The 22,137-nt window shown below is 40.4% G+C and overlaps 5 protein-coding genes across 6 annotated transcripts; 2 read left to right on the top strand and 3 right to left on the bottom strand.

The window, feature by feature from the left end:
* Positions 1-1,601: 1,601 nt before the first annotated feature.
* On the bottom strand, positions 1,602-2,438 carry LOC137878315 (cholesterol 25-hydroxylase-like protein). Its single transcript, XM_068718586.1, has 2 exons — positions 2,415-2,438; positions 1,602-2,177 (listed from the first exon to the last, which is right to left on the bottom strand). The coding sequence occupies exons 1-2, from the start codon at positions 2,436-2,438 to the stop codon at positions 1,602-1,604; spliced, it is 600 nt and encodes a 199-aa protein (XP_068574687.1).
* Positions 2,439-4,763: 2,325 nt separating this feature from the next.
* On the top strand, positions 4,764-8,882 carry LOC137880023 (tumor necrosis factor receptor superfamily member 6-like). 2 transcript variants are annotated; one of them, XM_068721089.1, is made up of 9 exons: positions 4,764-4,886; positions 5,208-5,290; positions 5,921-6,055; positions 6,179-6,296; positions 6,480-6,547; positions 6,670-6,768; positions 6,942-6,988; positions 7,343-7,361; positions 7,760-8,882. In XM_068721089.1, the coding sequence occupies exons 1-9, from the start codon at positions 4,816-4,818 to the stop codon at positions 8,038-8,040; spliced, it is 921 nt and encodes a 306-aa protein (XP_068577190.1). In that variant the 5' UTR covers positions 4,764-4,815; the 3' UTR covers positions 8,041-8,882. The 2 variants fall into 2 exon arrangements, with proteins under 2 accessions (XP_068577190.1, XP_068577198.1); XM_068721097.1 differs by having other exon boundaries at positions 6,670-6,686; positions 7,760-7,902.
* Positions 8,883-10,323: 1,441 nt separating this feature from the next.
* Positions 10,324-12,016, bottom strand: LOC137878307 (cholesterol 25-hydroxylase-like protein). Its single transcript, XM_068718573.1, has one exon. The coding sequence runs from the start codon at positions 12,014-12,016 to the stop codon at positions 11,210-11,212; it is 807 nt and encodes a 268-aa protein (XP_068574674.1). The 3' UTR covers positions 10,324-11,209.
* Positions 12,017-14,921: 2,905 nt separating this feature from the next.
* itprip (inositol 1,4,5-trisphosphate receptor interacting protein) lies at positions 14,922-20,058 on the top strand. Its single transcript, XM_068721066.1, has 2 exons — positions 14,922-15,001; positions 17,110-20,058. The coding sequence occupies exon 2, from the start codon at positions 17,170-17,172 to the stop codon at positions 18,757-18,759; it is 1,590 nt and encodes a 529-aa protein (XP_068577167.1). The 5' UTR covers positions 14,922-15,001; positions 17,110-17,169; the 3' UTR covers positions 18,760-20,058.
* LOC137880014 (glutathione S-transferase omega-1-like) lies at positions 19,392-22,107 on the bottom strand. Its single transcript, XM_068721078.1, has 6 exons — positions 21,989-22,107; positions 20,854-20,962; positions 20,520-20,742; positions 20,323-20,424; positions 20,078-20,178; positions 19,392-19,831 (listed from the first exon to the last, which is right to left on the bottom strand). Exons 1-6 carry the CDS (start codon positions 22,014-22,016, stop codon positions 19,681-19,683), a joined length of 714 nt encoding a protein of 237 aa, XP_068577179.1. The 5' UTR covers positions 22,017-22,107; the 3' UTR covers positions 19,392-19,680.
* Positions 22,108-22,137: the final 30 nt, after the last annotated feature.

The raw sequence follows: 22,137 nt of genomic DNA, 5'->3' as shown, positions 1-22,137 counted from the left end.
ACAATTGTTTTTTTTAGTTTGGTCCATAATTTTTCAGACTATAATGAAAAATGTACACCACAATTGATGAATGCCTGAAAAGATAAACCACTTCCAGTTCAGTGTAGTGGTGATGTGATATTGAGAGTATTGCCAAGTGCACCTTCCTTTTTGTCTTGTGGTTTAGTTGCTCTGTCCGAGTGCCACATTCTTTAAAATGCTGATTAAGTAGTCTACACCGACAAGAAGTTGGGATGGGGAAACTGATCAAACAAGTCGTGGTTCAATGTTACTTATTATGTAAAGGAAAGAAAGAAATCATGGGAAATTGAACTTTGAGATTGTATTGAAATGATTTTAAATGGTAGAAACATTGTGAGAATGTGTAATTCAAAAAGTTACTCAATAAATAACATAGTTAAAATGGGATTTACAAAATAATTACAAAAAATAGATCATTGAAAAAATTGTCAAACGCATGAATAAATAATGACTTCAATACATCAGCTTGACAGCACATGTTTTAAACAGGTTTAGTATCTCAGGGGCTTTCCATTGTGTCATCCTTTGTTTCTGTCTACTGATGGATCTTAAAGGGTCAGTTCACCCAAATCACCCGATCTACATGAAACTTGAATCTTGGTTTTATTGGTTCATAATTTGAAATATTTGTTTCTGAGGAACACTTGAATGCACATTTGTTTGTGGTGCTTAAGTGTGAAGTAGTCACATAATCCACTGATCCCACCTTAAATTAGATTTTTTTTCATATTCAATATTTCTTATCCTTCATGTTTTCTTTTTTTTCTCATTCTTATTTTTCACACTTAAAGAGTTTTTAACATTAGTTTATGTGACAAGTAAAATCTTTGAATAGTTGAAACTTTGTAGGTAAACCTAAAAAGAAATAACTACAATATACCAGTAGAAGTGATAAATTATGATTTTATTTTGTAATGTGGGTGAACTGACTCAGCTGACTGCTGACTGCTCAGCATTCGATGTTAATAAAAAAAAATGGTTCATGACATACCTCCATCTTCAACCTGAGCAGAGATAACAAAGTGCGCAGGGCCTTTAATCATTCATTCATTTGTCAATCCAACTATACCCATATAAACATACCCATACAGCAAAATGAATAGTTTCTCTCAGAACAATTGTATAAGAACAGAAAACCACCTCTACAGATTCATCCGTCCCATAAATCTGAGAGGAAGGAAGCCCATCTGTTTATCCGGTTATTTCGGGTCTGCTGATTAGCCTGTCCACTTTCATTTCTCATCGGCCCAAAGTTGCGACATTGGCACAGGGTTAGAATCTCCACTGAAGGGAGAACTGACGGTGCATCGGTGAGTTGAGAATATAACAAGTGACTGCTTTGAAATTAAACACTAAGAGATGGTCGCAAGATAAAATGTACAATTGTCAAAATGGAGAGAAATGATACAGCAACTTCAACATAGAGAAACAAATAAAGAGACATTTGTTTTGTAATAAAAAGATGAATGAAAAGTCTGAATTTTAAAAATGTCAGCATGACAGATATATACAATTTTGTTTTTCTTTGTTAGTAGCTTTTCTTGCAGGTTAACAGCAGAAAAAAAGTCCTTCACTGATAATCATGACCTCTTTAAAGTGTCCCTCAAATTCCCCTGTGTCCCCTGCAGCGTGCCAAGAAGTCTGTCCCAGTGAGTGAAGTACGGCGCGTAGTTGACTTTGAATTTGAGGTGATGGAGGTCATGATGCCGAGCTCCTCCATAGAGGCCGAACGGCACCAGTCTACATGGAGACCAGGGGAATTCATAGCCAGAGTGCGCCTCCACAGACAGATACATGTTTGTGACAAAGAAGAACAACTCGGTGAGCGGATGGCAGCCCAGCAGGGCAGGGTTCAGGGCTGCGAAGAAGCTGAGGCTCAGCGTCTCCCAGGCACCCGTGTTTTCTGTCGTCAGCGAGAAGGTGGCTGTGTAGACGTGGTGCTCCTTGTGGAAGAAATGATAGAGCCAGGGCACCTTGTGATGCAGCAGATGCCACAAAAAGTACTGCATGTCGAACAGGAGGAGGCAGGCCAGCACGTCCTTGACAACAGTCAGCAGCTCGGGTGCCGGTGCAGGAGAAAACACGGGCCTCCAGTACCAGTGCACAACAGAAATGGGGAAAATGAAACAGATATGGTTGTGGATTCTGCATATGAGCTGGGGGCGATGGGAGGCGGAACAGCATTGGCCGTGGATGATAATGTTCTTTCCACAGAGCTGAAATCTGCGAGCGGCACTTATCTGCTGGTGGTTTTGCAGCTATTTGGTTTTGTTGCAGTTCAGCAGAGTAGAGGAGAGTCGTGCTCTCATTGTGGCCTATTGGTAACAGTTGTATATGCTGCTGTTACATTAAGCAGTAGCCCACTCAAAACAGAGAATGAGCAAACTAAATACAGGAGCTTGTGCCAAGAAGACCATGTCCAACTCATCCACTTATTTATCCTCAAAGCTAGCAGCTGAGGGAGGAGACCATCAGGTGCACTTCTTTGAATTGCATGATGTCCACAATATGTTACCATCCTTCAACAGATATTTTTTTCTCTTTTCATAGCCCATTTTTGTAAACAGTTACTTCTGTTGATAAAAGAATGAATGAAGTTTGTTGAAAAGAAAGACGGAAGGAAAATATTGCAGAAACTGTCCGTTGTATGACTTGCATCTGTCCTTCAATAACTAAATATATATGCAAAAAGAGAAGAATGAATGATAGTGAAAGAGCTGCAGAACTAATTGCAAGATCAATCCAGCATGGTCTACTTGCTTTTCCAGATTTGGCTGTGCAATACATGTTACCTGTTTGAACTCTGCGAATAAATGGAAATATATTCCAAAAGTACGAAGACTCCACAGCCACGCTAGCAGCTCTGTGAGGAAGTACTCTGGTACAGTGGTACTTTGAGCTAATGCTAATGTCGGCCTGCTAACATTCTCACGATGACAACGTAAAGTTGATGATGTTCAGCATTCAGCTGAGATGGATGGGAATGCCATTAGCTTTGCACAGATTTGCTCATAAAGATTTGACCTGGTGATGACACTGAAGTCCTGTCTGTCCACCAGTTGTGGAAACACTTCACTCAAAGAAAAGAAAAGTCAGGGAATCACCAAATTCATTAGTATTCATTCTCTGGGGACCACAAATGTCTGTAATAATTTTAATTTCATTGGTCATCCATCCAATGGCTGTTGAGACCGAACCGACATTGCCACACACAGTGCCATGCTGCTTGGGTGGCTAAAACAATTAATTCATGATTTTCTAAAACACCTGTGTATGTGTGTGTGTGTGTGTGTTTGTGTGTGTGTGTGTGTGTGTGTGTGTTAATTTTGCTCTATAAGTGGGCCAAATGAGCAGGCAGCAGACTGATACAAATCCGACACCGGGACTCCCTGGGACTACAAAGGCCTGAAATTTGATACACTTGCAAAAACAACCAAATCCCACAGGAGTTCTCCTTCAAGTTAAGTTCTTATTCCCCAGCCAAATACTTTTTTCCTTCGCTTTTGTTCAAAGATAAATTTGCTGTTAACTACACTTGGCAGAGATCAAACAATTATGGCGTTTTTTTTAAGGGTATGAGGTGAGTGTGAGGCATTAATTTCTTAGCGGCACAGACAGAAAGCATTTCCTGCTACAGAAATGGCTTGTATGGCACACTAAGAGCATCATTAATTCACTTCATAGTAACTTTATCAATCAATGAGTGAGATTACATTGATTCATGTGTTATTATGGCACCACGGTTGCAGCTGTCCAGCTGTGCAGTGCTTTGCTTACCTACATAACCTTCTTTATGTCTTTATTTTACTGATTCCCTGTTCAGGAACAACAACAAAAAAGACAGAAATGAGTCAGTAACTGGTGGTGCTGATATGACAAAGATGCATGTTTTTAAACTTTACAACTGGGTGCTGACAACACAATTAAAGTATGATTTAAAAGGAATGCATCACAAACATAATTCAGGCAGGTAAACTCGGTAGTTTAGGTCCAGGTAGTTTTTGTTGTCTAGAAAATCTGCTGTTAGTATTGAATCTCTTAAGCAATAGTTTGAATATATGTGACTATGAATTAGACTTTTAGCAAACTCTTCCAGCCATCATACCTTACAAAGAGCAATAACACCTCCTAGTGGCACAATCTGAGTTTAGCAGTTTGGTTCCACTCTTCAAACCGTACAAATGTCACCGGCTTTCTATTCATGTAGATCCTGTTAACCAGAGCCGTTGCCACCATTGAGGTGCTTTACATTCTGCAAGTAGAAACTCACACGTGGTGTGTGTTTTGAGCGTGGGTACTTTTAGGCCTACAAAAATAATAAATACAAGTCCTAGAAACACATTCCCAGCATCACGGAGAGGGCTTTGAAACACAATTTAGAACCTGTTGGTAAATAAGATGTAAGATAAATAAACAGCTAACTGACTAACCCAAAGAAATTGTGTTTTCGGTATTTCTAATGCCCTGTATATGGCCCTAATGTGGGGTTTTTCCAAAACACAGAGATATTGCATTACATTTGGCAACGATGATAACCAAATTACAGCATAAATTAAGTTGTATCATAACATACAGCTGGAAACACACATTAGAAAAACCTACAGAACTGTTGATTATATGTACAGGCTACACTGTAAGCAGACATACTGGAGAAAATGCACGATTCGTTGTGTACTAGTGTCAGGAACTGAGAAAGCAAAAGGAAATGAGGAAAACAAAAGTCCCCTCTTGAGTCTCCGCCTTCGCACAAGGCAGCGCACCTTCACCAGTTATTACATCATTTGTAGCAGCAGGATGGATGCTGCTTCAAGCAAGTTTCCCGTGTGGTTCATCGCCTTTGTGTTGCTCTCCCTCCATGTTTATGTGTAAGTACAGTGACACAGACAACAGATATGAAGTGTGTGAGCTCGGAAGTTACGCTGTATGTTACAGACTGTGTTTACGTAGAAGTCTGTAAAGCTGGCGTTAACTGACTGGATCGTGTTGCCGTGGTCTCTCGGTCAACGTTAACCGTTTAATTTGGGTTAACGCTTCATTTGTAATTAGAGACGACTGATAAGGTTTAGGGGAAGGGATGGGTTGAGGTACGTGTGATATTAGATATAGATATATGTGTTTTTAAGGCTTAAGTCGGGTTCGAGTAATACAACTTACTTTCACTTTCGCTTTTGTCGCTTCCTCTCCAGGGCGGAAGGGAGGAACGAGAGCAATCCGTGCGTCGACGGCACGTACGATCACGGCGGAAGGAGATGTTGTCTGTGCAATGCAGGTAGGTAGTGGTTAGGCTGTATGTGTTCACAGGTTGGAAGTTCACTTCCAACCTAAATAATGTCATGGAAATCAGTCTACACATTTTGCAGCCTTCTTTAATGAAGAGGGCGGCAAATAATCCAAGTCCTAGTGGTTAAAATGTGATTGACAGACTCATTATATAGTGCAAGAAAACAACATTTTGATGCAGGGCCCTTTGACATGACAGTGCCTCAAGAAAAGGTAAAGAAACAAAAGAATGCAGGAATTATTCCACAAAATTAACCACTAAGTACCTGATGCATGTCATGGTCCTTGGGGCCCTTGTGGTCTGGGGCCCCTGGGCAGTATTTCTTGACGTAATACGTCCCAGCCTCTTTACTTGTAAGCTCAACCTGTGAGGTAGGTCTACATCGTACAATGAGTGGAACTTTTGTGTTGTTGGACAGAGGCCCATCACGCAAAACCTTTAGCCATTTTAAGATATTGCTAAACATGAACATCTGAAACTGTTAGTGTTGGTTTTGTTTGAAAAGTGGTACAATATCAGCTAGAATATGTTTGTATGTGGCTTTCTGTGAAGGTGTGTAAATCATGATTAAAAAGTATTTTTTTAACTGCCTCTGCCTCATGTGTCTCCATACTGTAGGTCAGTACCTGAAGGAGCACTGCACTACGGATCTACAATATGGCAAATGCGAAAACTGTGCTCCAAAAATGTATAGCAGTCAGCCTAATGACCTGGACTCCTGTGAGCCCTGCACATCCTGCTCACAGCCTAATGGTATAGACATAATAGGACATCACTGTTTATTTTTTATTTTTTTAAGGACTAATACAGTTCAAAGCCATGTGAAGTTTGGTCGGCCCCTCTAATGTCAGTTGTGTGGTTTTACCGTCCTTTTAGCTAATCTCGAGGAGAAGGAACCCTGTACCTCTGGCAGTGACGCTAAGTGCCGATGTAAAAAGGATCACTATTGCAGCAGTGGCACAGAAACATGTAGAATCTGCAATCCTTGTAGAGAGTAAGTTCTGCTCCTTCTAATATCCCGAAACTAGAAGATGTATATATATATATAGCTTCTTCAAGAAATGTCTTGAAAACAGGGTCACAGCGTGTTTATTGACCTGTCCCCATAGACTGCCAGCAGAAAATAAAGAAATAATCATTTTTTTCTCACTCATACTTTCTTTTCTTTTGGTTAAAGGTGTCCGGAGGGCATCAAAGTAGCCTGTTCAGCCAGCAATAACACAGTCTGCAATGAGAAAATTGAAGGTTTGGTTTAGTTTTGCATCATTGCATCATGATGGCCTCGGTTCGTAGCTTGCCATGCCATTTATAAACAGAGGTGTCATAATTTAGTTTGTGCTAAAATATAATGTGTCTTTGTGTTTCAGGGGTAAATAACATTGGGGTAATTATTGGCAGTGTTGTAGGATCACTTCTCTTCATTGCTTTCATTGCTCTTCTTGCATATTGTATATGGAAACACTACTGTGAGTATTTCTCAACTATATGTAGTAAGACCAGTAGAGGACACTAGAACCTCATGTGTTTTTAGGAAAGTACAGTAATATTACCAGAAGTTCTGTTCACGTTCAAATCAAATGCTTTTGTATCTACTCAATAATATATATGTGTGTGTCTTCTTCACGATTTATCTCATAAGGCAAGAGAAACCCGAAACCAGACCAAACGGCAAATGCTGCTGATGTGGTAAGTCATTCTCCAGAGTTAACTCTTTCATTCCGTTTATAACTCTCTGACCAGCTGTTAGGAAGCTTGTCCCTTGTCCTGTTTTATCTCTCTTCTTTTGTCACACATGTACACATGTGCATGTATGATAAACACGTTTCTGTCTCTCCTCTAATGCTGGCATAGCTGCCCCTTTCTATGGGAGGTGCAGGTTAGTTGTCTGAAACCTTTGCTGTCTGTGTTGGTGTGCTTGCTCTGTGTCACTTCTACTGTGCTGTGGTGTATTTGTAAAGCCTGTGTAAGCAGTTTGTTATTTTAGTACTGTGGAGTTGTAATTTGTTCTAAATTAACATTCATGCTTCTTCTGTTTCTCAGGAGGTGCAGCATCTTTCAGGTAAGAAAAGCCCCAGAAGTCCTTTTTGTATGAATGCAATATTGGACCTTTAATTGATATTTCTCTATACTCTGTGTGTGTTAGATTAAATGTCTGATCCATTGATAATCAGACTGAATTGACATTTCATTTGATGTCAATATTCAGTCTGATATTGTGCGTATGTTAGTTGTATTTTATAGTCTTGTCCTAACCAAGTAGTGAGGAACATATTGTGTTTCTAAGTACTTATTTCTAACTGGTTAGCACAACACCAGACCTAAATGAATCACTGAAAACATTTAAGATGTGGGCAGTGATTTAGTGGTCTGGAAACAGGCCAGATTGGTGTTTTTTTGTCCATTAAAATCAAAATGCCTTTATCACATTAATCCCCACTTTTCCTGTCTTTCACGTAGCTCCAGTTGTTGATCTCCAGCCTCACCTGGTTGACATTGCACAAGTGATTGGATGGAGGGATATGCAGGATGTAGCAATGTGCAGCAATATACAAAACACTGTTATTGAGTCTTGTAAACTGGACCACCCTAATGATAGTCAGGAGCAGACACTTCAACTACTAAAGATCTGGACGGAGAAGCAGGGAAGGGAGGCCTCAAAGGTCTTGATCGAAATCCTTGAAGACAGGGGCAAAAGGGGCAAAGCAGAGAAGGTGAAGGATATATTGTCTCGCTCATAACGTCCTGCTTGAATGTGTCTGTTGTGAGCACTTTTTAAATATTTGCAGTACTGTATGAATTATTATTTTGAACTCAGTTGAGATGTCTCTCTGTCTGTACTTGAACTTTGTGTTGGGGTCTGACGTTGTGTCATGTGAAATCTTCATCCAAACACACAACTGAGTCACAGACACCCCAGGACTTCCTGTGGTGCAGCTTTGCCTGTCCCTGAAACTACAAAACTCTCCGTCCCATCCAGCTCTTGGCTTTGCTGCTTTTAAAAGAAAATCCTAGGCTACAGTATTAATTTCTCTGGACGAACAGACTGTTTTGTTTTTGGACCCTGAGGCAGAGAACGGATAACTTCTATGCCCCGTTCTCTCCTCGTTAACGTCGACTTTGTGCTGGTTATAAGGAAGCAGAATACCCTTTATTTCCGAGGAAAACGCTCTGCCAACAAAGTGGTTTTATCCCTGTGCTCGAATTCAAACCTTCACTGTTCACTCTGAATGTGAAATAGTACTTTGGCTATTGACATTGTGAGTGAATACTAATTATGAGACTTAGTTTACTGGTCCCTGTTCTCAGGGTGGTGCCCCATTATTGTTAATAATTGTTAATAATCTTACTGACATTAATAATTCTATTGATGTCAATAATTTTGTTTTTCATATTTGCTGATAACCAAACTCGCTCCTTGTCATTGCCAACATTTGTAAAAGCTGAATTTAGGACTTCTGTGATCTACCTCCAGTTTTATCGTGTTGATATAACGATGCTGGTCAAAGGCTGAACAAAGTCCATTTGTGCCACAGCTTGTGTAATGTGTATTAAACCTCATTAAATGTATTTTCAGGAAACATTTCACTGTTGGTTTCTAATATGTTGTGAGTGGTCTATTGTCTGTTGCTCATAGACAGATTTTTCTGTTCAGTCATACATCTACATCCTCATTGATTTCTTATTGCCGTGTATCTACATTGTCTTGGTGTCTACCAGCAAGTATTTAATTGGGACTAGGGCTGCAGCTAACTATTACTTTTATTATTGATTTATTTGATGATTATTATCTCAATTAATCAACTGATCAGTATCAGACAACAGTGAAAAATGGTGCAATTTCCCAAAATGTAGTTTGTTTCAGTTTTCTAATGAGGTAAAAGAAAATCAACAAAAGCTGCAACCAGTACATCTTTACTTTTGCTTTAAAAATTAGCTAAATTACTGACAATTACATTCCTGTCAACTAATTACCAATTGGCGCCTTGCTTGTACAACTAAATTACTTCCATAGTTGTAATTTAATTAGTAAAAAGTGGTTTTGATAAAAAACAGAAAGTAGGGCTGCAGCTAACAATTGTTTTTTTTAGTTTGGTCCATAATATTTCAGACTATAATGAAAAATGTACACCACAATTGATGAATGCCTGAAAAGATAAACCACTTCCAGTTCAGTGTAGTGGTGATGTGATATTGAGAGTATTGCCAAGTGCACCTTCCTTTTTGTCTTGTGGTTTAGTTGCTCTGTCCGAGTGCCACATTCTTTAAAATGCTGATTAAGTAGTCTACACCGACAAGAAGTTGGGATGGGGAAACTGATCAAACAAGTCGTGGTTCAATGTTACTTATTATGTAAAGGAAAGAAAGAAATCATGGGAAATTGAACTTTGAGATTGTATTGAAATGATTTTAAATGGTAGAAACATTGTGAGAATGTGTAATTCAAAAAGTTACTCAATAAATAACATAGTTAAAATGGGATTTACAAAATAATTACAAAAAATAGATCATTGAAAAAATTGTCAAACGCATGAATAAATAATGACTTCAATACATCAGCTTGACAGCACATGTTTTAAACAGGTTTAGTATCTCAGGGGCTTTCCATTGTGTCATCCTTTGTTTCTGTCTACTGATGGATCTTAAAGGGTCAGTTCACCCAAATCACCCGATCTACATGAAACTTGAATCTTGGTTTTATTGGTTCATAATTTGAAATATTTGTTTCTGAGGAACACTTGAATGCACATTTGTTTGTGGTGCTTAAGTGTGAAGTAGTCACATAATCCACTGATCCCACCTTAAATTAGATTTTTTTTCATATTCAATATTTCTTATCCTTCATGTTTTCTTTTTTTTCTCATTCTTATTTTTCACACTTAAAGAGTTTTTAACATTAGTTTATGTGACAAGTAAAATCTTTGAATAGTTGAAACTTTGTAGGTAAACCTAAAAAGAAATAACTACAATATACCAGTAGAAGTGATAAATTATGATTTTATTTTGTAATGTGGGTGAACTGACTCAGCTGACTGCTGACTGCTCAGCATTCGATGTTAATAAAAAAAAATGGTTCATGACATACCTCCATCTTCAACCTGAGCAGAGATAACAAAGTGCGCAGGGCCTTTAATCATTCATTCATTTGTCAATCCAACTATACCCATATAAACATACCCATACAGCAAAATGAATAGTTTCTCTCAGAACAATTGTATAAGAACAGAAAACCACCTCTACAGATTCATCCGTCCCATAAATCTGAGAGGAAGGAAGCCCATCTGTTTATCCGGTTATTTCGGGTCTGCTGATTAGCCTGTCCACTTTCATTTCTCATCAGCCCAAAGTTGCGACATTGGCACCAATGTGCCCTCATTTGCTTTTAACATCAGGCAGTACTGCTTTAAAAGCATCATGTTTGTAATCTGTAATGACATCCAACCTCAATTTATAACAATTTCGTGGATCCTTCTAGTCGAGACATAAACATCATATGGGACACATTGGTGTTATTATTTCTACAGCAACTCAACATCATTTCCTTTCAAGGAAATTCAATTTAACATGTATATCTAAATTATAAGAAAAGGATTGCACAGGGTTAGAATTTTCACTGAAGGGAGAACTGACGGTGCATAGGTGAGTTGAGAATATAACAAGTGACTGCTTTGAAATTAAACACTAAGAGATGGTCGCAAGATAAAATGTACAATTGTCAAAATGGAGAGAAATGATACAGCAACTTCAACATAGAGAAACAAATAAAGAGACATTTGTTTTGCAATAAAAAGATGAATCAAAAGTCTGAACTTTAAAAATGTCAGCATGACAGATATATACAATTTTGTTTTTCTTTGTTAGTAGCTTTTCTTGCAGGTTAACAGCAGAAAAAAAGTCCTTCACTGATAATCATGACCTCTTTAAAGTGTCCCTCAACTTCCCCTGTGTCCCCTGCAGCGTGCCAAGAAGTCTGTCCCAGTGAGTGAAGTACGGCGCGTAGTTGACTTTGAATTTGAGGTGATGGAGGTCATGATGCCGAGCTCCTCCATAGAGGCCGAACGGCACCAGTCTACATGGAGACCAGGGGAATTCATAGCCAGAGTGCGCCTCCACAGACAGATACATGTTTGTGACAAAGAAGAACAACTCGGTGAGCGGATGGCAGCCCAGCAGGGCAGGGTTCAGGGCTGCGAAGAAGCTGAGGCTCAGCGTCTCCCAGGCACCCGTGTTTTCTGTCGTCAGCGAGAAGGTGGCTGTGTAGACGTGGTGCTCCTTGTGGAAGAAATGATAGAGCCAGGGCACCTTGTGATGCAGCAGATGCCACAAAAAGTACTGCATGTCGAACAGGAGGAGGCAGGCCAGCACGTCCTTGACAACAGTCAGCAGCTCGGGTGCCGGTGCAGGAGAAAACACGGGCCTCCAGTACCAGTGCACAACAGAAATGGGGAAAATGAAACAGATATGGTTGTGGAGAGTTTTGCGCAAGCACCTCCAGGCCATCGCCCATGTCACCCCACTTAGAGGCTGGAGCTTGAAGCGGCGCACCAGGGTCAGTCTGGAACAGAGCAAATCCAGGCAAACATAAGGTAAGCAGCAGCTCAGGTAAACTGTCAGAGAGAAGAAAACTGGGAAAAATGGGGATCTGAGGAGATTCTGATGTCTTAACCAGTCCCAAAAAATCTGCAGGAGTCTCCCTGTGCCCTCTGAGGTTGTCATCTCTGCAGTCTTTGATAAGTTGAATGGACTGATGCATTTATACTTAGTGAAGGGTGGTGTTAATGACGTAAGACACAAACGCTTTTCCTGAGGTTTTTTTTGCATGGTACACTGCAAAACAAAACATTTGTCATTTCCGTTTCCTGTATGTAAAAAGTATGCAAATGTATGTATTTGTTTGAGGTTAATATACCCATGAGATTCCCTGTGTCGATGCAAAACATTGTCTAATAATGAAGGACAGAATTTTGATGTGTTTTATGTCTGTAAGTTGGTGGACCTCTGCTTCCAAAGGCCAAAGTTGTGATTGTTGTTGCGGTTTATTCCTGAGTAGCCTGTGTTCAATCTGTATGTCTTGTGTCTCCTGCCCTCCTTTACTTTTAGACCAATTTGCTCAAGCATGAAGCGCCACCCTGTGGATGCAAAAAAACATGTTCATTTTCAGAAGTAAAACGGAAGAAAGGTTTGGTTTGGTTTACATTTTGCAGCAACTTAGTTCAAGTAGGTGGAAATTAGCAATATTACAAACAACTGCTTTTATTTAGACCGTTCACTGATGATTATGTTTTTAGGGGTTTCAAAACTACAGATTTTCTAATCATCCAAGTTCTGCAAAATAAAATAATTGGTTATAAAATAAAAAGTTGGCTACATTTTCCTGATTATACTTACATATTTTTATATAGGTAACATTTTCAATGCAGGGCTTTTACGTAATAGAGCAGTTTTACAGTGTAGACTGAATATATTCAGATTATTTGCATAGGTTTTCTCTAATCACATGTGAATTTTAGAATGCCTGTCATTTCCAGATGTGACATTTGGTTTTGGTACGTATGAAATGTTGTGGAAAGTTTCTATTTTAATCGGGAGAAGAATTTTATTCACAAATTAATAAATAAAGTCTTCAAAAGATTTAAAGTTGTCTTTGTCTGTTTATAGACTTGCAAGTGGAAGATTGTACAACAGAACACGTATCACAGCAGTCTGTTGGAAAAGCCTTCAACGAAAAACAATATTCAATACTCTTGATACAGTTGTTATGTATCAAGAGAGTCACACCCTCTAGGGCTTATCTTGTTGTATTCTGCTGAGATAACATACCTGTTATCTTGCATACAATGCTGAAATATTAAAATAATGGACAGATTCATGTTTGGGAAAATAAATAAATGAATAAAAAAAATGTATTAATTGTCTAATCAACCCCAAATTTTGCAGACACCCTAGGGGTGGCGGACCCCTGTTGAAGATCTCTGTTTTAGAGGAAACGATGCATAGTTACAACATCTTTCACTTCAGGTTAATAGCAGACCACCTCAAGGTGTCACTCAAAGAGAACCAGGGCATTCTGATGTGGCATTTCACCCACTGCTGCGGGTAGATATGGTGGTGGTGGTGGTGGTGCATGTGGCGGGCATGTGTTGAGGAGAGGGCCGCCAGCGCCTGTTAGACTCGGATACATAGAAGAGGAAGAGAATGGTGGATCAGTTTTCTCTGACACTTATTTCTTTACACATTTCAATTTTTTCATAAATTTAATAAATATTAATATTTCTCTACTGATCTGTGCTATACACGTAATTTATGTATGATTCCAATCATTTCAAGTAATTTTATAATCAAAATCGCTGAATTAACGCATGTCCTGTTCAAACAGAGGAGACAGTGAGGTGAGGCAGCGACGAGCTGTGCCTCACCTCAGATTGTGAATCCCTCACAAACTGGGTTGAGCGCGTGTCTTTTGCTTTCTCATTGTTTGTCACCACTGTAATATTTGTAGACACTTTTATTATATGTCCTTTCTTTACATAGAATAGGTAATGTATTTCACGTCTGTGTAGAACATATTTAGTGTTGCTGATCTGACATTAAACCGCAGTGAAAAAGCACACAGGGGAGGCAAACACTACCTCTGCCTCAAAGAAGAGGGCGTGCGAGAGCCCACGGGTCGGGTTCATGCTTGTTCTGTCTTTGCTCTTCTTCTACACTTTTCTTCTTCTTCTATTTTGCTTTGACCGCAAGAATATAACATTATATATCCAAGCTTAAAAATGTCTCAAAAAACAAGGAAATATGACCAAATCAACAGCAATTCAACGTTGGACAGGTAAAGTAACCTTTTATGTGTTTGTTGTTCTCTTTATACATCCGTGGTTGTTACGCAGATTATCGCGGAATCTCACGATTTTCGCGGGTGGTGCCCTCGAGCGCTCCGCTTCTGAAACGCTCCCGGTGGGGCAGATCGCGGCGCACACGCTCCCGGTGGAATCAAACATGTACCTTACCTATGTGTGTGTAAATAATGCTGATATGAAAAACAACCAGTTGTCAATGTGCAAGCTGCCAATTGAATGGTGATTTAAGCTACTCTATTGGGTTCATATATTTGTAAATATGACTCATGTAGTGTCAGTGCCTCGCCAGCCACGAACGTCACCACACGTCACTGGTTACGAACCTTTAAACAACTCTTAACAACCTTTGGGGAAAGCTCCCTGAAATAACTGTTGCTGAACTCCAACAATATTTCCTACGTTGTCACATTTTCTATAAGATGACTGTATTTTTTACATTCAAATGGATTTAATAGTCAATAAAAAATAGGCCACACACAATTGCACAGTTACAGCAGCATGCGTGCAATAGACAGTGAGTGACTTCTGCAAACGCTGTTATTCAGACTGATTTGAACTCTAATCAGAATACTGGATCACATCAAGCAAAACCATTTCAATGTCAATGTTCATACTATTTTCACAGCCATAGACTGTATGTAAGAGGTCACAGCTCTATTTTGGATGAAGAGGGGGAAACTGGGCGGTGTCTCTGTTCATGGGTGGAGCGCATAGTCAGGAAATAAGAAAAGAGCTGCGAAATAGTTTCCCTCGTTGTTCACACGAGTTTTTCATGATGCTGCTTTCACCGGGGAGAGCCACCAACATAAGTTCATCAGCATGACTTTAGACAGAGAGCAGCACAAAGGTAGGTTTACCACCGCTTTCTTACACTTTAATCTGTTCAATGTACTTCTCTTGACGTTTACATCAACGAAGAGCGAGTTCAAAGTCGTTAAACATGCAAATGTGTTGCCCAAATGATGCTCGCTGCGTATATTTCCTGGAAGATAAAAGTTTTAACTGTCGCTTTTTTTTGTTGCTTCAGTGCTTTACGCAGCTACTAGAGCTACTATAGAGCCCAGTTTGTTCGATGTTAAGCGACACGTGTGTCTGGAATAACGTTTTTTTGCTGCCGCGACATTTTCGTGATGAGCGGATTACTATTTTGTTGCTGAGACAACAGAGGTGGTAACCGTTGGCAGTGTGTGTAAGACGTCACTGTACACCGTTACGTCATAGTGGGTGTTGAACTTTTACATTGAGGCCTTCTAAAGTACTTACAATAAGTGCAAAAATACTCCTTATTGCTACTTTTACTCAAATAAAAGCAGCAATATCACGGTTTAGAAATACTTGTATGCTATTTCCTGCTTTTAAAATGAGTATTTGCATCAACATAAACTTGCAGTGTCAAAAGTACTCATTATGCATAGTGATCAATTTCAGATTAATTTATGTATTATTATTGTTATTATTATTATTATTATTGGATTTGACTTACTGATGCAACAATGTGTAAATCATTTAATGTTGTAGATAGTAAAGGTTGATCTTAATCTGTAATATTACATCACAATATAATAGTTCTCATTTTTTTGTATTGATAATCTGAAGTACAATATTACCTTCTGAAATATAGTTGTGTAGAATTCTATTCAGTAATTACTGCAGTAATGTACAAGTACCTAAAAAAGTACAGGGCTTGAGTACATTAATGTTACTTTAAACCACTGACTGTAATTACATTTCCATGTACTCTACTGTACTTTTTACTCCACTACATTTATTTGACAGCTGTAGTTACATTTCAGATGAAGATGTTTCGTATAAAAATGATCATGTGTGAATTAAAGTCTCCTCCAACTCGACCAGCTGCACACGATGCTTGCTGATAACACTTATGTACCTTTTAGTAGTTTTACTTTTACCAGAGTAGTTTTACATAGTGGCCTTAGCGCTTAACGTTGTAACTGAACTCTTTTTGAGGAAAATTGAGTAGCACAGTATTCTGGCCTTGTTTATGTGGACTACATGTTCTGTAACAACAGATGATTTTTAATGAACTGTACTGCACAGGCCTCTCTCTGTCCGGCTTCATGTTTGTTTGGATGGACTGAACCATGTAAGTGTTGGAGAACAGCCCAGTGAGTAAGTCATGGGAAGTTTCCCCGGCTCCGTGGCCGCACATACTCGGCCATTACCGCTGTCATTTTAAAGCTCAAGTCTTGACAGAACAGCTCATACTCTCATGATCTTACAGTGAGATCATGATGTACTTCCCATTTCTTGTTCACTTAGTTTGCCGAAGGAAGGAAGCCTCAAACACATAGTATTCCTTTAAAGATTATAATGGTGATGGCTAGACTAGTCTATCCTCACCAGTGCAGTTGTCTCTTTAACTTCTACTAAAAGCTTGGAACATAAGCAACAGACTTATGCAATTTCCTCTTCTCTGCAATATATTGCATGAGTTGTCGGTTATCTGACGTCCAGGAAAGAAGATAATAACGTCAGTGTCAGTGTTTCCCACATTGTTTCACTTACAAGCTGAATTTCATCGTGTGTGTGTGTGTATATATATATAAGATATATAAGATATAATCTTTTGGACATTTTCCAGAAAGGGAGGCGTTACTCATTTTATTTTGGACAAAATGTTAACAGGATGTCAATGCTAACAGGCACAATGTTGGTAACTGAAGAGGGTTATCTGAGAAGGGGGACCAAAGGGGCCGATCTTCCTTCCTCCCATGTTGCACAGTCTGATACTGGACGAGTGTGTCACTCAGCCCACTGCCTCTATATTTAGAGGGACAATCTGTGCTTCCCCCTTGGGTGGAGTGCTTTACAAAAAAAACAATGTTTACACGCCATGATTTTCATTCATTTTATTCAGCACATCAACACTAATTTTTGCTAAATTCCACTTCCCAAAAAAAAACAAAAAACAATTTCTGTTTTTTTTTGTTTCAGTATCTGAGCCGCAGCTGCCCGGATGTCTGCCTGAATGTACGTGTTAGAAAGGAGCTGAAGATGCAGGGGGCCATTGCTCGGGTGTGTATGGTGGTGGCCGCGGCCATATTAAACCACCCGTTGCTCTTTCCTCAAGAGAACGCCACGCTCCCAGAGCAGGACGAGGAGCTGATGGCTCGGATGCAGCAGCACGAGGAGAGGCTGGAGATGGAGCGGGCGAGGCTGGAGAAAGAGCTCTCACAGCTGGACTCGGAGCAGGAAGAAACCAGCTCGGAGGAAGGTTACATTTGGTGCTTTTGGAGCGCTGTGTCTTTCGTCGTATTCTTCGCTGTCGAGGTGGGCAGGGTGCAGGGTGGCGCCGACGCAGAAAATCGGCCAGTTGAGGATGAAGACTTGTTTTCTGAGGGTGGATCCGTCAATCCGAGGACGGTGGCGCTGGATAAGGAGATCCTGAGCAACTTCTGCGACAAATGCACCTACACTTCAGCCCACGAAAACTGGAGGGTGAGGGAGTTTGTCGAGGGTTTCGCATACGACTTGCTGGAATCGCTCAGGAGCGTATGTGACAGGCAGGCGGACATGGAAGTCGGGGACTTTGTCGGGATCGGAAGCATGTTTGAGTCGTGGAAGGTGTGCAAGCCGCTGACGTGTGACCTTATAGTGCCTTTCTCGCCTCCAGATCCGCACTCCTTCCAGTTCCAGCTGTGGTGCAGCCCCTCCAGTGACGTGCCTCCAGACATGCAGGGCTGCGGCAGGATAAAGGTGACCAGGTTCGGGGAGAACGAGGAGGGCTGCGTCTGTGGCTCCGCTAACCTGGGAGAGGACATGCTTTGTCTGTTGCACGGCGAGGATGGCGGTCTCCAGGTGGACCGCAGCCCCAATGAACTGCTGTGCTCCAGGAACACGCGCTTCTTAGCCAAAGATCAGGTCACAAAGTGGTTTCAGGTCTCGCTAACCAAAGCGTGGGGACGCATCTCTTACAAATACGACTTTGAGCTCACTTTTCGCAACCTGGACGCCGCCGGTGCTCTGAAGATCCGATTCTGTTCCGGGAAAGTGATGGTGATGAACATCATACCGGCGGTTCAGCTGGAGGATACAGACGCTTATTTTGTCTCGCACTTCCCGTCAGATTGCGACGGCTGTCCGGACCCGTGCTGGCCCCTCTCTTTTGCCGTCTACGAGAGGAATTTGCTGAAGCATTTCTCTAAACGCCTACCGCAAAATTCCTGTCATTTGCACTGCCTTCAGATTGTTACTTTCCTACACAGGAAGCAGACGGCGCTCACGGGGAAAAGCGCCCTCACTAGCTACCATTTAAAAACCGCTCTGCTGCACCTGCTGCTGACTCAAAGGCCCTCCGTGTGGGGCATCGAGAGTACGGAGCACAGGCTCCGGGATGTGCTCGGCTTCTTGCGGAGGAGCCTGAACGAGAAGAGACTTCATCACGTTCTGATTGGGAACAGTAAAGTGCCGGAAGAAGTCCGGGTTCCCGAGATGTTTCGCAAAGCAGAGCCCGTCAATCTGTTCCGGTCCCTGGTGCTGCAGAGGGAGCTTCATGCAGAGACAGTCGGGCATTTCCACGAGATGTTGAGAAACGCACCGGTGCTCATACAAGAGTACACACACCGCACTTACACCGCAGACTAGATGGTAGTCTGTGAGCTATGGCCATGTTTCTTATCATGGCAGCTCTTTAAATATCATTCGGTGTTACAAATAGTTGCACATGATACACAATTACTCAGATGAGAAGGGTGCACTTACAACAGTTATTTTAGTTACAGCTGATATCTTGACATGAAGTATTTTTTTGTTGCTGCAGCTGCTTTCTTCACACTTGACAAGGTAACCAGTGGGACTAAGAGACTCCAATTCACTCCATTTAAACAACTGTAGGAGAGATTTTACAGTAGATATCAGTCAGCCTTTAAGAGAAGCAGCTGCAATCTAATTAAAAGATCATTTTAGAAATGCATTTCATCATTTACCTTTTTAAATACAATGCACTTTTGTCAGTTGGGAAAACATTTGAACAGAAATACCTCTCATATTACGCCGGTCTAAACAGTATAGCAGTGCTTTTTTCATTCATACTGTTGCAGATCTGATGGCAGCTATTAATAGTGCAATGTTTTGTATTGCTTATCAAAAAGCATTTTGTTTTGCCTGTTACATTTCTGCTCTGTTGTCTTCACTTTATTAAATTAGACCATCCTGCGTAGTCTGGGGGGGGGGAAACCTAATGTAGTTATTGTTTATTAAAACACAGACCAGAGTCATTACATCCACAGTTTTTATTAGAGAAAGCGCTGGATCATTGAAAACACATTGAGTCAATTTACTTCACTAAACCTCATTTACATTATGATTCCTCTTTTTCCGTCAATAACAAAATACATGGCCAATAAAAACGTACCCCTTCGATGAAAACTCATCATAGTATTTGCTACAATATATTTTTCCTATTTCATCAAAGTTAGAAAAACAGACATGACCCCAGAGTAACATAAATCAAAAGATGGGTATGAATAATAAATGGGACGGTTTGAGCTTTTGATCACTTCTTTTCTACAGGCCATAGTCGTAGTTGGGTTTCCCCTCCCCGAAGGACTTGTTGAAGGCCTTGTGGGCGTCCACACTGTGCATTGTGGCTTTGACAGTCGGGTCCTCCAACATTCGCTCGGTCCACTTCGTCAGCTCAGGTCTGCCGTCAAGGAAGCTGCAAAAGACGACGGGAATCAAATCATTCCCCTGAATACAACACATGAACATGAGGCGCCCTCATGAAATCTGACATATCAGACGTGGAAGAAGACTTGTTTGCTCTGTTCTGATGACATTCCTTGCTCTTTATGCATGTCTTACTGTTGTACTGTACCTCATGTTTGTACTTTTACCTTGAGTGAAATGCTTCCATAAATAAAATGTATTTATTTTTTAAATGTCTTGGGAGAGTATTGCTTACTGTTTCAGCCCAAAGCTCTCCAGCCTCTCAAACCATGGCCACATCATGTAGTCGATCATTGTGATGGAATCCCCACCGAAGAACTTCTTGTTCTCCAGGTCCTGAGAAATAAATATACGTTAAAACAGCCTAGTACGAAACAATGTAAACTAGTTGTGTCCACGCTTATTCCTGGGTGCAGGTTTAACTTCACAACCTACCAAATCACATCAGGTGTAAAGAATCCAGAGCGCTCTACTACCTACCTTATTCAATTTGCAAAGCTTCTCGTTCAGTTCAGCTTCTGGTCCTGAGACATCCTCGCCCTTCTTTTTCCCCATTACAATCTTGTAAAAGTATGGTACAATCTGTAGTAAACAGCGGCATTAATATGATTATTTGATAGTAACAGTAGAAAGTATACTAAACAAAACATCTGATATAAAGTCTTCATAGAGTGCACCTTGGAAAAATTCTCCAGCATCATCCTCTGTTTAGCTTTACCCAGAGCACAGGAAGGAAGCAGCTTCTTCTCTGGGTAAACTTCATCCAGGTAGTCACAGGTGATGGGAGACTCGTATATCACCTCACCATCAAAGGTCTCCAGGGTTGGAACCAGTCCGAGAGGATTCTTCTCAAGGAACCACTCAGGCTTGTCCTTCAGGTTGATGTTGATAATGTCATGTCTGAAAGACAAAAGCAGGTTGTATAATCAAAAAGCAGATAGGTATTTCAGGTTCTGGAAGTAGTGATGCTGTGGTTTTACATAAGAGTATAATTATAAAACGTGTCTTTACTTGATCCCTTTGGCGTTCAGCACCAATCTGGTCCTCTCGGCGAAGGGGCAGAATCTCATGCTGTAAAGTCTGATGAGACCGCTGGGGACAGGACCGGGTGCGGCGCTCCCTGAAAGAAAAATATGGCAATTCCCATACATGACTCAGCACAACTGTCGACTGATTTATGTTTGCTACCATTCATGCCTGAACGTTCACCTCTGTTGCTGTTCTGTACTTAAGCTCTAAAAATCACAACCAACGCAGACTATAAATCCATGAACATTATAGTATACATTCATGAAAAGACAGCTAGCAGTGAGCTGGCATTATTTTGGCAATTTTATGTTTTCCCATTAAAACAGCTGTAGTGAGTAATACAGAATATTTAGGCAAGTGATGCACACGAGTACATTTTTGAGGTACTTGTACATAACTTAAGTATTCCCATTCCATGCTACTTTTTACTTCAACTGAAAAAAGTGCTTTACACCAACTTATCTTACAGCTACAGTTATGAGTTTATTTGTAGGTTTATGATCTACATGCCAAACCTGTACAAATGTAAAACATGATGATTTTTTACATATTAAACTATCAGTACATAAATATATAACAGTACATTTAGCCTCACCTCGACCAACTACAGCATTACAATGCTTCATCCATGGTAATACCTCCATACATAATAACACAGTAATGCAATATATACGATAATGTTAAAGAGAACATTCTGCGGTATGAAAAGATAAACTTGTATTAGATACATTACATTATATGATAATACGCCTGTTCTTTTTGAGTGCGAAGTACTATTAACGTTACTACTTTAACGTAAGTAAAGAATCTCGTAAATGTACCCATCGCGTTACAGCAGTCTGTAATGTAATAATAATAATTATAATATAATTCATAATGTAATGTAGTTGGTGTCTATTTGGACTCAATACACTCCTGTAACAAACCTGTACCGTTAGCTTTATGACAAAGGCTAAATAATGCCAAGTCATCGCCGGACTGAGGAGGTTACATAAGAGTTATCAAAACTTTAAATGAAACTCTGGCGTCTCTTAACGTAACAAACAGTCTCCCTCCTGAAGTGAGACAGGAGGAAACCAACGAGCAGTCGAACACCCGGCAGCACGTAGAGTCTTACCTTTGGAGAAACACTTCTCTGTAGACATGATCACACTGCAGGTGCTGAAAGTATCGTAGTCTGAGCACGAGAGGAGCAGGTGACTGACTATATACGGCGATATCAGGCGTCTATTGCTGAAATATACGTTTAGCCTACTTCCGGTAAGG

This window comes from Cebidichthys violaceus, unplaced genomic scaffold (genome assembly GCF_023349555.1).
Source record: "Cebidichthys violaceus isolate CVI_PGR_0920_01 unplaced genomic scaffold, fCebVio1.0.p SCAF_10, whole genome shotgun sequence".
NCBI lineage: Eukaryota > Metazoa > Chordata > Actinopteri > Perciformes > Stichaeidae > Cebidichthys > Cebidichthys violaceus.
This window is presented reverse-complemented; position numbering and strand designations above follow the sequence as displayed.